At 48.7% G+C, this 12,500-nt stretch overlaps 1 protein-coding gene across 1 annotated transcript in view; it reads right to left on the reverse strand.

Moving 5' to 3' along the window:
• Nucleotides 1–2,764: 2,764 nt before the first annotated feature.
• Nucleotides 2,765–12,500, reverse strand: part of LOC311121060 (ras GTPase-activating protein 3-like) — a gene marked incomplete at both ends in the record, with an annotated part of 13,875 nt that continues 4,139 nt past the window's right edge. The window contains 4 exons of the mRNA XM_084195597.1: nt 2,765–2,882; nt 4,006–4,112; nt 10,692–10,765; nt 12,406–12,500. The exon at nt 12,406–12,500 is cut by the window's right edge and continues 61 nt beyond it. Coding sequence (XP_084051723.1) covers nt 2,765–2,882; nt 4,006–4,112; nt 10,692–10,765; nt 12,406–12,500 — 394 coding nt within the window. The remainder of the gene's footprint in view (nt 2,883–4,005; nt 4,113–10,691; nt 10,766–12,405) is intronic.

A 12,500-nucleotide genomic window follows, 5' to 3' on the forward strand; every position in this document is an offset into this window, starting at 1 on the left:
TGGAACCCAATGTAGATGTAAATAGATGGACAGACTATCTGTAGTCCTGGAACCCAATGTAGATCTAAATAGATGGACAGACTATCTGTAGTCCTGGAACCCAATGTAGATCTAAATAGATGGACAGACTATCTGTAGTCCTGGAACCCAATGTAGATGTAAATAGATGGACAGACTATCTGTAGTCCTGGAACCCAATGTAGATGTAAATAGATGGACAGACTATCTGTCCTGGAACCCAATGTAGATGTAAATAGATGGACAGACTATCTGTCCTGGAACCCAATGTAGATCTAAATAGATGGACAGACTATCTGTCCTGGAACCCAATGTAGATGTAAATAGATGGACAGACTATCTGTAGTCCTGGAACCCAATGTAGATGTAAATAGATGGACAGACTATCTGTAGTCCTGGAACCCAATGTAGATCTAAATAGATGGACAGACTATCTGTAGTCCTGGAACCCAATGTAGATCTAAATAGATGGACAGACTATCTGTAGTCCTGGAACCCAATGTAGATCTAACTAGATGGACAGACTATCTGTAGTCCTGGAACCCAATGTAGATGTAAATAGATGGACAGACTATCTGTAGTCCTGGAACCCAATGTAGATGTAAATAGATGGACAGACTATCTGTCCTGGAACCCAATGTAGATCTAAATAGATGGACAGACTATCTGTCCTGGAACCCAATGTAGATGTAAATAGATGGACAGACTATCTGTAGTCCTGGAACCCAATGTAGATGTAAATAGATGGACAGACTATCTGTAGTCCTGGAACCCAATGTAGATCTAAATAGATGGACAGACTATCTGTAGTCCTGGAACCCAATGTAGATGTAAATAGATGGACAGACTATCTGTAGTCCTGGAACCCAATGTAGATGTAAATAGATGGACAGACTATCTGTAGTCCTGGAACCCAATGTAGATGTAAATAGATGGACAGACTATCTGTAGTCCTGGAACCCAATGTAGATGTAAATAGATGGACAGACTATCTGTAGTCCTGGAACCCAATGTAGATCTAAATAGATGGACAGACTATCTGTAGTCCTGGAACCCAATGTAGATGTAAATAGATGGACAGACTATCTGTAGTCCTGGAACCCAATGTAGATGTAAATAGATGGACAGACTATCTGTAGTCCTGGAACCCAATGTAGATCTAAATAGATGGACAGACTATCTGTAGTCCTGGAACCCAATGTAGATGTAAATAGATGGACAGACTATCTGTAGTCCTGGAACCCAATGTAGATGTAAATAGATGGACAGACTATCTGTAGTCCTGGAACCCAATGTAGATCTAAATAGATGGACAGACTATCTGTAGTCCTGGAACCCAATGTAGATCTAAATAGATGGACAGACTATTTGTAGTCCTGGAACCCAATGTAGATCTAAATAGATGGACAGACTATCTGTAGTCCTGGAACCCAATGTAGATGTAAATAGATGGACAGACTATCTGTAGTCCTGGAACCCAATGTAGATCTAAATAGATGGACAGACTATCTGTCCTGGAACCCAATGTAGATCTAAATAGATGGACAGACTATCTGTAGTCCTGGAACCCAATGTAGATCTAAATAGATGGACAGACTATCTGTAGTCCTGGAACCCAATGTAGATCTAACTAGATGTACAGACTATCTGTAGTCCTGGAACCCAATGTAGATGTAAATAGATGTCAGACTATCTGTAGTCCTGGAACCCAATGTAGATCTAACTAGATGGACAGACTATCTGTAGTCCTGGAACCCAATGTAGATCTAAATAGATGGACAGACTATCTGTAGTCCTGGAACCCAATGTAGATCTAAATAGATGGACAGACTATCTGTAGTCCTGGAACCCAATGTAGATCTAAATAGATGGACAGACTATCTGTAGTCCTGGAACCCAATGTAGATGTAAATAGATGGACAGACTATCTGTAGTCCTGGAACCCAATGTAGATCTAAATAGATGGACAGACTATCTGTAGTCCTGGAACCCAATGTAGATCTAAATAGATGGACAGACTATCTGTAGTCTGGACTGGGAGGTTGTTTAGGCTCATAATATTAATACAGTATTGGTTTGGGCTGGTGGTTGGTGGTTGGTGGTTTGGTGGTTTGGTGGTTGGTGTTTGGTGTTTGGTGTTTGGTGTTTGGTGGTTGGTGTTTGTTGGTTGGTGTTTGGTGTTTGTTGGTTGGTGTTTGGCAGTTGGTGTTTGGTGGTTGGTGTTTGGTGGTTGGTGTTTGGTGTTTGGTGGTTGGTGGTTGGTGGTTGGTGGTTGGTGGTTGGTGGTTGGTGGTTGGTGTTTGGCGGTTGGTGTTTGGCGGTTGGTGTTTGGCGGTTGGTGGTTGGCGGTTGGTGTTTGGTGGTTGGTGTTTGGTGGTTGGTGTTTGGTGGTTGGTGTTTGGTGGTTGGTGTTTGGTGGTTGGTGGTTGGTGTTTGGCAGTTGGTGTTTGGCGGTTGGTGTTTGGCGGTTGGTGTTTGGTGTTTGGTGGTTGGTGGTTGGTGTTTGGCGGTTGGTGTTTGGTGGTTGGTGTTTGGTGTTTGGCGGTTGGTGGTTGGTGTTTGGTGTTTGGCGGTTGGTGTTTGGCGGTTGGTGTTTGGCGGTTGGTGTTTGGCGGTTGGTGTTTGGTGGTTGGTGTTTGGCGGTTGGTGTTTGGCGGTTGGTGGTTGGTGTTTGGCGGTTGGTGTTTGGCGGTTGGTGTTTGGCGGTTGGTGGTTGGCGGTTGGTGTTTGGTGGTTGGTGTTTGGCGGTTGGTGTTTGGTGGTTGGTGGTTGTATTCTTACGTTCTTCATCTTGAATGACTCCTCCTCCAGCCTCTCTACAGCCAGGATGTTCTCTATAGGGATTCTGCAGAGAGCTCCCTCACCTGGAGAAAACAAGGTACTGCATCAGACACCAGAACAGACAGCTGTGTGTGTGTGTGTGTGTGTGTGTGTGTGTGTGTGTGTGTGTGTGTGTGTGTGTGTGTGTGTGTGTGTGTGTGTGTGTGTGTGCGCGCGTGCGTGCGTACTGGGTAGTTTTCTCCATTGCAGCTTGGCTTTGATTCCTGCTCACAAAGTTAATCACAAAAACGACAAATCGACAAAAACTCTGTCTTTGCGTTCATCAGGAAGTGCATAGAGGATGTTGTTCCTACAGTGACCATTAGAGCCCAAACCAGAAACCGTAGATAGATGGCAGCATTCGCGCAAAACTGAAAGCGTGAACCACCGCATTTAACCAAGGTAAGGGACTGGAAACGTGGACGAATACAAACAGACCATCTGTGACCTCCGCAAGACAATCAAACAAGCAGAAATACACATTATAGGGACAAAGAGGAGGAGTCTCAATTCAACGGCTCAGACACCAGACGCATGTGGCTACAGGGACTCCAGACAAACACCGTTATCACCCGCTTGTGGGGAAAACAACTCAGAGCCACCGACGAGGGCCCCCGCTGCTCACGAGGACTGACGGCTCCAGATCGCTGAACTCTATAACACATAGTGGATACCATCCAACTGACTACACCTCTCTAACACATAGTGGATACCATCCAACTAACTACACCTCTCTAACACATAGTGGATACCATCCAACTAACTACACCTCTCTAACACATAGTGGATACCATCCAACTGACTACACCTCTCTAACACATAGTGGATACCATCCAACTAACTACACCTCTCTAACACATAGTGGATACCATCCAACTAACTACACCTCTCTAACACATAGTGGATACCATCCAACTAACTACACCTCTCTAACACATAGTGGATACCATCCAACTAACTACACCTCTCTAACACATAGTGGATACCATCCAACTAACTACACCTCTCTAACACATAGTGGATACCATCCAACTAACTACACACACACACACACACACACACACACACACACACACACACACACAGAACTTTGAGCACACTAACAGACCAGACGTAGAACCAGGTCTGACAACCCATAGAATAGCCCCCACAAACCTTTAGCCTTACTTTTGGTTTTGTGGTAGGTAAACTCATGGTTAGTGAGGCGGAACCACCTCTTCTTGAAGTTCTTCATCCCAAAACGGTTCCTCCCCTGGGCTCGCTTGATCATGAACCTGGAGAGAGGAAGAAATTAGGGAGGGAGAGAAGGAGGAGAGAAGGAGGAGAGAAGGAGTGAGAGAAGGAGGAGAGAAGGAGGAGAGAAGGAGTGAGAAAAGGAGGAGAGAAGGAGTGAGAGAAGGAGGAGAGAAGGAGGAGAGAAGGAGGAGAGAAGGAGTGAGAGAAGGAGGAGAGAAGGAGAGAAGGAGGAGAGAAGGAGGAGAGAAGGAGGAGAGAAGGAGAGAAGGAGGAGAGAAGGAGGAGAGAAGGAGGAGAGAAGGAGGAGAGAAGGAGGAGAGAAGGAGTGAGAGAAGGAGGAGAGAAGGAGGAGAGAAGGAGTGAGAGAAGGAGGAGAGAAGGAGGAGAGAAGGAGGAGAAAAGGAGTGAGAGAAGGAGGAGAGAAGGAGGAGAGAAGGGTGAGAGAAGGAGTGAGAGAAGGAGGAGAGAAGGAGGAGAGAAGGAGGAGAGAAGGAGTGAGAGAAGGAGGAGAGAAGGAGGAGAGAAGGAGTGAGAGAAGGAGGAGAGAAGGAGTGAGAGAAGGAGGAGAGAAGGAGGAGAGAAGGAGGAGAGAAGGAGGAGAGAAGGAGGAGAGAAGGAGGAGAGAAGGAGTGAGAGAAGGAGGAGAAAAGGAGGAGAGAAGGAGGAGAGAAGGAGGAGAGAAGGAGTGAGAGAAGGAGGAGAGAAGGAGTGAGAGAAGGAGGAGAGAAGGAGGAGAGAAGGAGGAGAGAAGGAGTGAGAGAAGGAGTGAGAGAAGGAGGAGAGAAGGAGGAGAGAAGGAGGAGAGAAGGAGTGAGAGAAGGAGGAGAGAAGGAGTGAGAGAAGGAGGAGAGAAGGAGGAGAGAAGGAGGAGAGAAGGAGTGAGAGAAGGAGGAGAGAAGGAGGAGAGAAGGAGGATAGAAGGAGGAGAGAAGGAGTGAGAGAAGGAGGATAGAAGGAGGAGAGAAGGAGGAGAGAAGGAGGAGAGAAGGAGTGAGAGAAGGAGGAGAGAAGGAGTGAGAGAAGGAGGAGAGAAGGAGGAGAGAAGGAGGAGAGAAAGAGGAGAGAAGGAGTGAGAGAAGGAGGAGAGAAGGAGGAGGAGAGAAGGAGTGAGAGAAGGAGGAGAGAAGGAGGAGAGAAGGAGGAGAGAAGGAGAGAGAGAAGGAGGAGAGATAATCAGCAAGAGAAGCCTTCAGAGAAACATTCCATCAGTGTTCCAGGATTCAAATGGTCATTGAAGTGGATGGTGAAGATAGTGAGTTGTAATTGGACTGTTCTGTTTTGACACATCCTCTGAGGTGACCACAGGTAGGAGTACAGTGCATTCGGAAGGTATTCAGACCCCTTGACTTTTTCCACATTTTGTTACGTTACAGCCTTATTCTAAAATGGATTAAAAATAAATAAATCACATTTTGCCTCGAATTCTGCACGTTTATTAAAAATAAAAAACAGAAATATGTTATTTACATAAGTATTCAGACCCTTTGCTATGAGACTTCGAAATTCAGCTCAGGTGCATCCTGTTTCCATTGATCATCCTTGAGATGTTTCTACAACTTGATAGGAGTCCACTCCTGTGGTAAATTCAATTGATGGGACATGATTTGGAAAGGCACACACCTGTCTATATAAGATCCCACAGCTGACAGTACATGTCAGAGCAAAAACCAAGCCATGAAGTGGAAGGAATTGTCCGTAGAGCTCCGAGACAGGATTGTGTCGAGGCACAGATCTGGGGAAGGGTACCAAAACATGTCTGCAGCATTGAAGGTCCCCAAGAACCCAGTGGCCTCCATCATTCTTAAATGGAAGAAGTTTGGAACCACCAAGACTCTTCGTAGAGCTGGCCGCCCTGCCAAACTGAGCAATCGGGGGAGAAGGGCCTTGGTTAGGGAGGTGACCAAGAACCCGATGGTCACTCTTACAGACCTCCAGAGTTCCTCTGTGAAGATGGGAGAAACTTCCAGAAGGACAACCATCTCTGCAGCACTCCACCAATCAGGCCTTTATGGTAGAGTGGCCAGACGGAAGCCACTCCTCAGTAAAAGGCACATGACAGCCCGCTTGGAGTTTGCCAAAAGGCACCTAAAGACTCTCAGACCATGAGAAACAAGATTCTCTGGTCTGATGAAACCAAGATCGAAGTCTTTGGCCTGAATGCCAAGTGTCACGTCTGGAGGAAACCTGGCACCATCCCTACGGTGAAGCATGGTGGTGGCAGCATCATGCTGTGGGGATGTTTTTCAGCGGTGGGGAGAGGGAAACTAGTCAGGATCGAAGGCAAGATGAACGGAGCAATCCTTGATGAAAACCTGCTCCAGAGCACCCAGGACCTCAGACTGGGGTGAAGGTTCACCTTCCAACAGGACAACGACCCTAAGCACACAGCCAAGATAACGCAGGAGTGGCTTCGGGAAAAGTCTCTGAATGTCCTTGAGTGGCCCAGCCAGAGCCCGGACTTGAACCCGATCTAAAATCTCTGAAGAGACCTGAAAATAGCTGTGCAGCATCGCTCCCCATCCAACCTGACAGAGCTTGAGAGAATCTGCAGCGAAGAATGGGAGAAACTCCCCAAATATAGGTGTGCCAAGCTTGTAGCGTCATACCCAAGAAGACTTGAGGCTGTAATCGCTGCCAAAGGTGCTTCAACAAAGTACTGAGTAAAGGGTCTGAAGACTTATGTAAATGTTATATTTCCGTTTTTTTTTTTTTTATACATTTACAAAAGTTTCTAAAAACCTATTTTTGCTTTGTCATTATGGGGATATTGTGTGTAGATTGATGAGGGGAAAAAAACAATTTAATCAATTTTAGAACAAGGCTGTAATGTAACAAAATGTGGAAAAGTTTAAGGGGTCTGAATACTTTCGGAAGGCACTGTATGTACGGTGTCCAGATTAGGATCTCTGAGCAGAGGTGACCACAGGTAGGTGAAGGTACGGTGTCCAGATTAGGATCTCTGAGCAGAGGAGACCACAGGTAGGTGAAGGTACGGTGTCCAGATTAGGATCTCTGAGCAGAGGAGACCACAGGTAGGTGAAGGTACGGTGTCCAGATTAGGATCTCTGAGCAGAGGTGACCACAGGTAGGTGAAGGTACGGTGTCCAGATTAGGATCTCTGAGCAGAGGAGACCACAGGTAGGTGAAGGTACGGTGTCCAGATTAGGATCTCTGAGCAGAGGAGACCACAGGTAGGTGAAGGTACGGTGTCCAGATTAGGATCTCTGAGCAGAGGAGACCACAGGTAGGTGAAGGTACGGTGTCCAGATTAGGATCTCTGAGCAGAGGAGACCACAGGTAGGTGAAGGTACAGTGTCCAGATTAGGATCTCTGAGCAGAGGAGACCACAGGTAGGTGAAGGTACGGTGTCCAGATTAGGATCTCTGAGCAGAGGAGACCACAGGTAGGTGAAGGTACGGTGTCCAGATTAGGACAGAGTCACACATCCATGGAAGGTGTGTGCCCGTCCTAAAAATGGGCGCCGTACAGGTGGGTAAACATCAACGAAGGAGAGAGAGGTCACAGAAACACAGAGTCACTAGGAAAATAACACTGACGGGACTTGGCTTGTACTACCATCGGCATAGGCAGGGTTGAGGGTCACAAGGTTAGAGGGTATAGGTCACAGGTCACGAACACCTGGGAGGGTTCTTTACCTGCAGGAGCCCTTCCCATCAACCCTCTTACTAGTGAGTTTAACGCCCCTGCACACAGAGAGGCCCAGCGGAGAAACACACAAGAGGTGACATACAGACAGGAGTGAGTCTGGGGCTGGATACCAGGTTATATAGGTTCAGTATATCCCCTCAGTGTTAGGAGTGAGTCTGGGGCTGTTCCAATACTACTGTAGAGATACCAGGTTATATAGGTTCAGTAGTGAGTCTGTTCCAATACTACTGTAGAGATACCAGGTTAAATAGGTTCAGTAGTGAGTCTGTTCCAATACTACTGTAGAGATACCAGGTTATATAGGTTCAGTAGTGAGTCTGTTCCAATACTACTGTAGAGATACCAGGTTATATAGGTTCAGTAGTGAGTCTGTTCCAATACTACTGTAGAGATACCAGGTTAAATAGGTTCAGTAGTGAGTCTGTTCCAATACTACTGTAGAGATACCAGGTTATATAGGTTCAGTAGTGAGTCTGTTCCAATACTACTGTAGAGATACCAGGTTAAATAGGTTCAGTAGTGAGTCTGTTCGAATACTACTGTAGAGATACCAGGTTATATAGGTTCAGTATATCCCCTCAGTGTTACCCCCCCTGTGTTCTCTCTCTTACCCCTAACCCCCTGTGTTCTCTCTCTTACCCCTAACCCCCTGTGTTCTCTCTCTTACCCCTAACCCCCTCAGTGTTACCCCCCCTGTGTTCTCTCTCTTACCCCTAACCCCCTGTGTTCTCTCTCTTACCCCTAACCCCCTGTGTTCTCTCTCTTACCCCTAACCCCCTGTGTTCTCTCTCTTACCCCTAACCCCCTGTGTTCTCTCTCTTACCCCTAACCCCCTCAGTGTTACCCCCCCTGTGTTCTCTCTCTTACCCCTAACCCCCTGTGTTCTCTCTCTTACCCCTAACCCCCTCAGTGTTACCCCCCCTGTGTTCTCTCTCTTACCCCTAACCCCCTGTGTTCTCTCTCTTACCCCTAACCCCCTGTGTTCTCTCTCTTACCCCTAACCCCCTGTGTTCTCTCTCTTACCCCTAACCCCCTGTGTTCTCTCTCTTACCCCTAACCCCCTCAGTGTTACCCCCCCTGTGTTCTCTCTCTTACCCCTAACCCCCTGTGTTCTCTCTCTTACCCCTAACCCCCTCAGTGTTACCCCCCCTGTGTTCTCTCTCTTACCCCTAACCCCCTGTGTTCTCTCTCTTACCCCTAACCCCCTGTGTTCTCTCTCTTACCCCTAACCCCCTGTGTTCTCTCTCTTACCCCTAACCCCCTGTGTTCTCTCTCTTACCCCTAACCCCCTCAGTGTTACCCCCCCTGTGTTCTCTCTCTTACCCCTAACCCCCTGTGTTCTCTCTCTTACCCCTAACCCCCTCAGTGTTACCCCCCTGTGTTCTCTCTCTTACCCCTAACCCCCTCAGTGTTACCCCCCCTGTGTTCTCTCTCTTACCCCTAACCCCCTCAGTGTTACCCCCCCTGTGTTCTCTCTCTTACCCCTAACCCCCTCAGTGTTACCCCCCTGTGTTCTCTCTCTTACCCCTAACCCCCTCAGTGTTACCCCCCTGTGTTCTCTCTCTGACCCCTAACCCCCTCAGTGTTACCCCCCTGTGTTCTCTCTCTTACCCCTAACCCCCTCAGTGTTACCCCCCTGTGTTCTCTCTCTGACCCCTAACCCCCTCAGTGTTACCCCCCTGTGTTCTCTCTCTGACCCCTAACCCCCTCAGTGTTACCCCCCTGTGTTCTCTCTCTTACCCCTAACCCCCTCAGTGTTACCCCCCTGTGTTCTCTCTCTTACCCCTAACCCCCTCAGTGTTACCCCCCTGTGTTCTCTCTCTTACCCCTAACCCCCTCAGTGTTACCCCCCTGTGTTCTCTCTCTTACCCCTAACCCCCTCAGTGTTACCCCCCTGTGTTCTCTCTCTTACCCCTAACCCCCTCAGTGTTACCCCCCTGTGTTCTCTCTCTTACCCCTAACCCCTTCAGTGTTACCCCCCTGTGTTCTCTCTCTTACCCCTAACCCCCTCAGTGTTACCCCCCTGTGTTCTCTCTCTTACCCCTAACCCCCTCAGTGTTACCCCCCTGTGTTCTCTCTCTTACCCCTAACCCCCTCAGTGTTACCCCCCTGTGTTCTCTCTCTTACCCCTAACCCCCTCAGTGTTACCCCCCTGTGTTCTCTCTCTTACCCCTAACCCCTTCAGTGTTACCCCCCTGTGTTCTCTCTCTTACCCCTAACCCCCTCAGTGTTACCCCCCCTGTGTTCTCTCTCTTACCCCTAACCCCCTCAGTGTTACCCCCCTGTGTTCTCTCTCTTACCCCTAACCCCTTCAGTGTTACCCCCCTGTGTTCTCTCTCTTACCCCTAACCCCCTCAGTGTTACCCCCCTGTGTTCTCTCTCTTACCCCTAACCCCTTCAGTGTTACCCCCCTGTGTTCTCTCTCTTACCCCTAACCCCCTCAGTGTTACCCCCCTGTGTTCTCTCTCTTACCCCTAACCCCCTCAGTGTTACCCCCCTGTGTTCTCTCTCTTACCCCTAACCCCCTCAGTGTTACCCCCCTGTGTTCTCTCTCTTACCCCTAACCCCCTCAGTGTTACCCCCCTGTGTTCTCTCTCTTACCCCTAACCCCCTCAGTGTTACCCCCCTGTGTTCTCTCTCTTACCCCTAACCCCCTCAGTGTTACCCCCCTGTGTTCTCTCTCTTACCCCTAACCCCCTCAGTGTTACCCCCCTGTGTTCTCTCTCTTACACCTAACCCCCTCAGTATTACCCCCCCTGTGTTCTCTCTCTTACCCCTAACCCCCTCAGTGTTACCCCCCTGTGTTCTCTCTCTTACCCCTAACCCCCTCAGTATTACCCCCCCTGTGTTCTCTCTCTTACCCCTAACCCCCTCAGTATTACCCCCCCTGTGTTCTCTCTCTTACCCCTAACCCCCTCAGTATTACCCCCCTGTGTTCTCTCTCTTACCCCTCTTTCAGCATGATGGGAGTCTCGATACTCTTCTGGTCCCATCTCCCTGACGACGAGATCAGGTCCAGGAACTAAAGACGGACAGACAGACAGACAGACAGAGGGCGCATCTCAAATTTACATTTGACATTTTAGTCATTTTAGCAGACACTCTTATCCAGAGCGACTTACAGGAGCAATTATGGTTAAGTGCCTTGCTCAAGGGCACATCGGCAGATTTTTCACCTAGTCGGCTCGGGGATTCGAACCAGCAACCTTTCGGGAACTGGCCCAACGCTCTTATTCTCTAAGCTACCTGCCAAATCACACCCTATTCCCTATGTGGTGCACTACTTCTGGTGTCCCAAATCACACCCTATTCCCTATGTGGTGCACTACTTCTGGTGTCCCAAATCACACCCTATTCCCTATGTGGTGCACTACTTCTGGTGTCCCAAATCAGACCCTATTCCCTATGTGGTACACTACTTCTGGTGCCCCAAATCACACCCTATTCCCTATGTGGTACACTTCTTTTGACCAGAGCCTAGGCAACATCACCTCCGCCAAGCTGACTCTCAACACGGGGCCCCCCCAGGGATGTGTGCTTAGCCCACTCCTGTAACCCCTGTTTACCCACGACTGTGTGGCCGCGCACGACTCCAACTCCATCATCAATTAACCAAAGGCGATCAGACAGCCTATAGGGAGGAGGTCAGAGACCTGACAGTGTGGTGCCATGACAACAACCTCCCTCTCAACGTCAGCAAGCTGATAATGGACTACAGGAAACGGTGGGGGGGGGGCACACCCCCGTCCACATCGACGGAGCCGCAGTGGAGAGGGTCGAGAGCTTCAAGTTCCTCGGTGTCCACATCACTGAGGACTTCACGTGGTCCTCTCACGCCAGAACAGTCGTGAAGAAGGCACGGCACAACGCCTCTTCTCCCTCGGGAGGCTGAAACCATTCGGCATGGCCCCTTCAGATCCTCAGGAACTTTTACAGCTGCACCATCGAGAGCATCCTGACTGGTTGTATCACCGTCTGGTATGGCAACTGCACCGCCCTCGACCGGAAGGCCCTACAGAGTGTGGTGCAGACGGCCCAGCGCATCACTGTGGGTGAGCTCCCAGCCATCCAAGACGTAGTCTGCCAGGCGGTGTCTAAAAATTGCCAAAAGACTCCAGCCACCCGAGGCATGGACTGTTCTCCCTGCTCCTGTCCTGCAGGCGGTACCGGTGCTCAGACAAACAGAGTCCTAAACAGCTTCTACCCCCCTTGGCCATAAGACTGTTAAATGGCTAACAACTACTGCTCTCCCTCTCCCACAGACTGTCCACACTGACCCATCCACAGGTCTCTACCCACTCAGACACCAACCTACGCTGCTGCTAAAATCATTATCGATCATTATCATTATCGATCATTATCATTATCGATCACTTTTCTACTCCATTACACTGCTGTCCATTGATTATTGATTTCCATCACCATTAGTATCTATCTATTTATCCTACTACCAGTCACTTTTTATGTATAAATCCACCCTGAACGTTGAATAAGGTACTGACCTGTATATCCAACCACTCCAGTACCCCTGAACATTGAATAATGCAATTTCAGAATGTGGCCCCCTTGTCCCCAGAGAAAGTTGCGCCCCTGATTCTGATCACTGCATTGTTGGGGAAGAGCTCTCAATTTCACAGCAGGAGAGTAGATGATGAGACTCACGTTCTTCACAGCGTCAGCATGCTTCTGCTCACTGAAGTAATCGTAGAAGGCCGCCATGTACGTCTCTTTGAAATTAGCTGATTTAGACTTGGCCA

Source organism: Coregonus lavaretus, assembly GCF_964263955.1.
Source record: "Coregonus lavaretus genome assembly, contig: HAP1_SCAFFOLD_9060, whole genome shotgun sequence".
NCBI lineage: Eukaryota > Metazoa > Chordata > Actinopteri > Salmoniformes > Salmonidae > Coregonus > Coregonus lavaretus.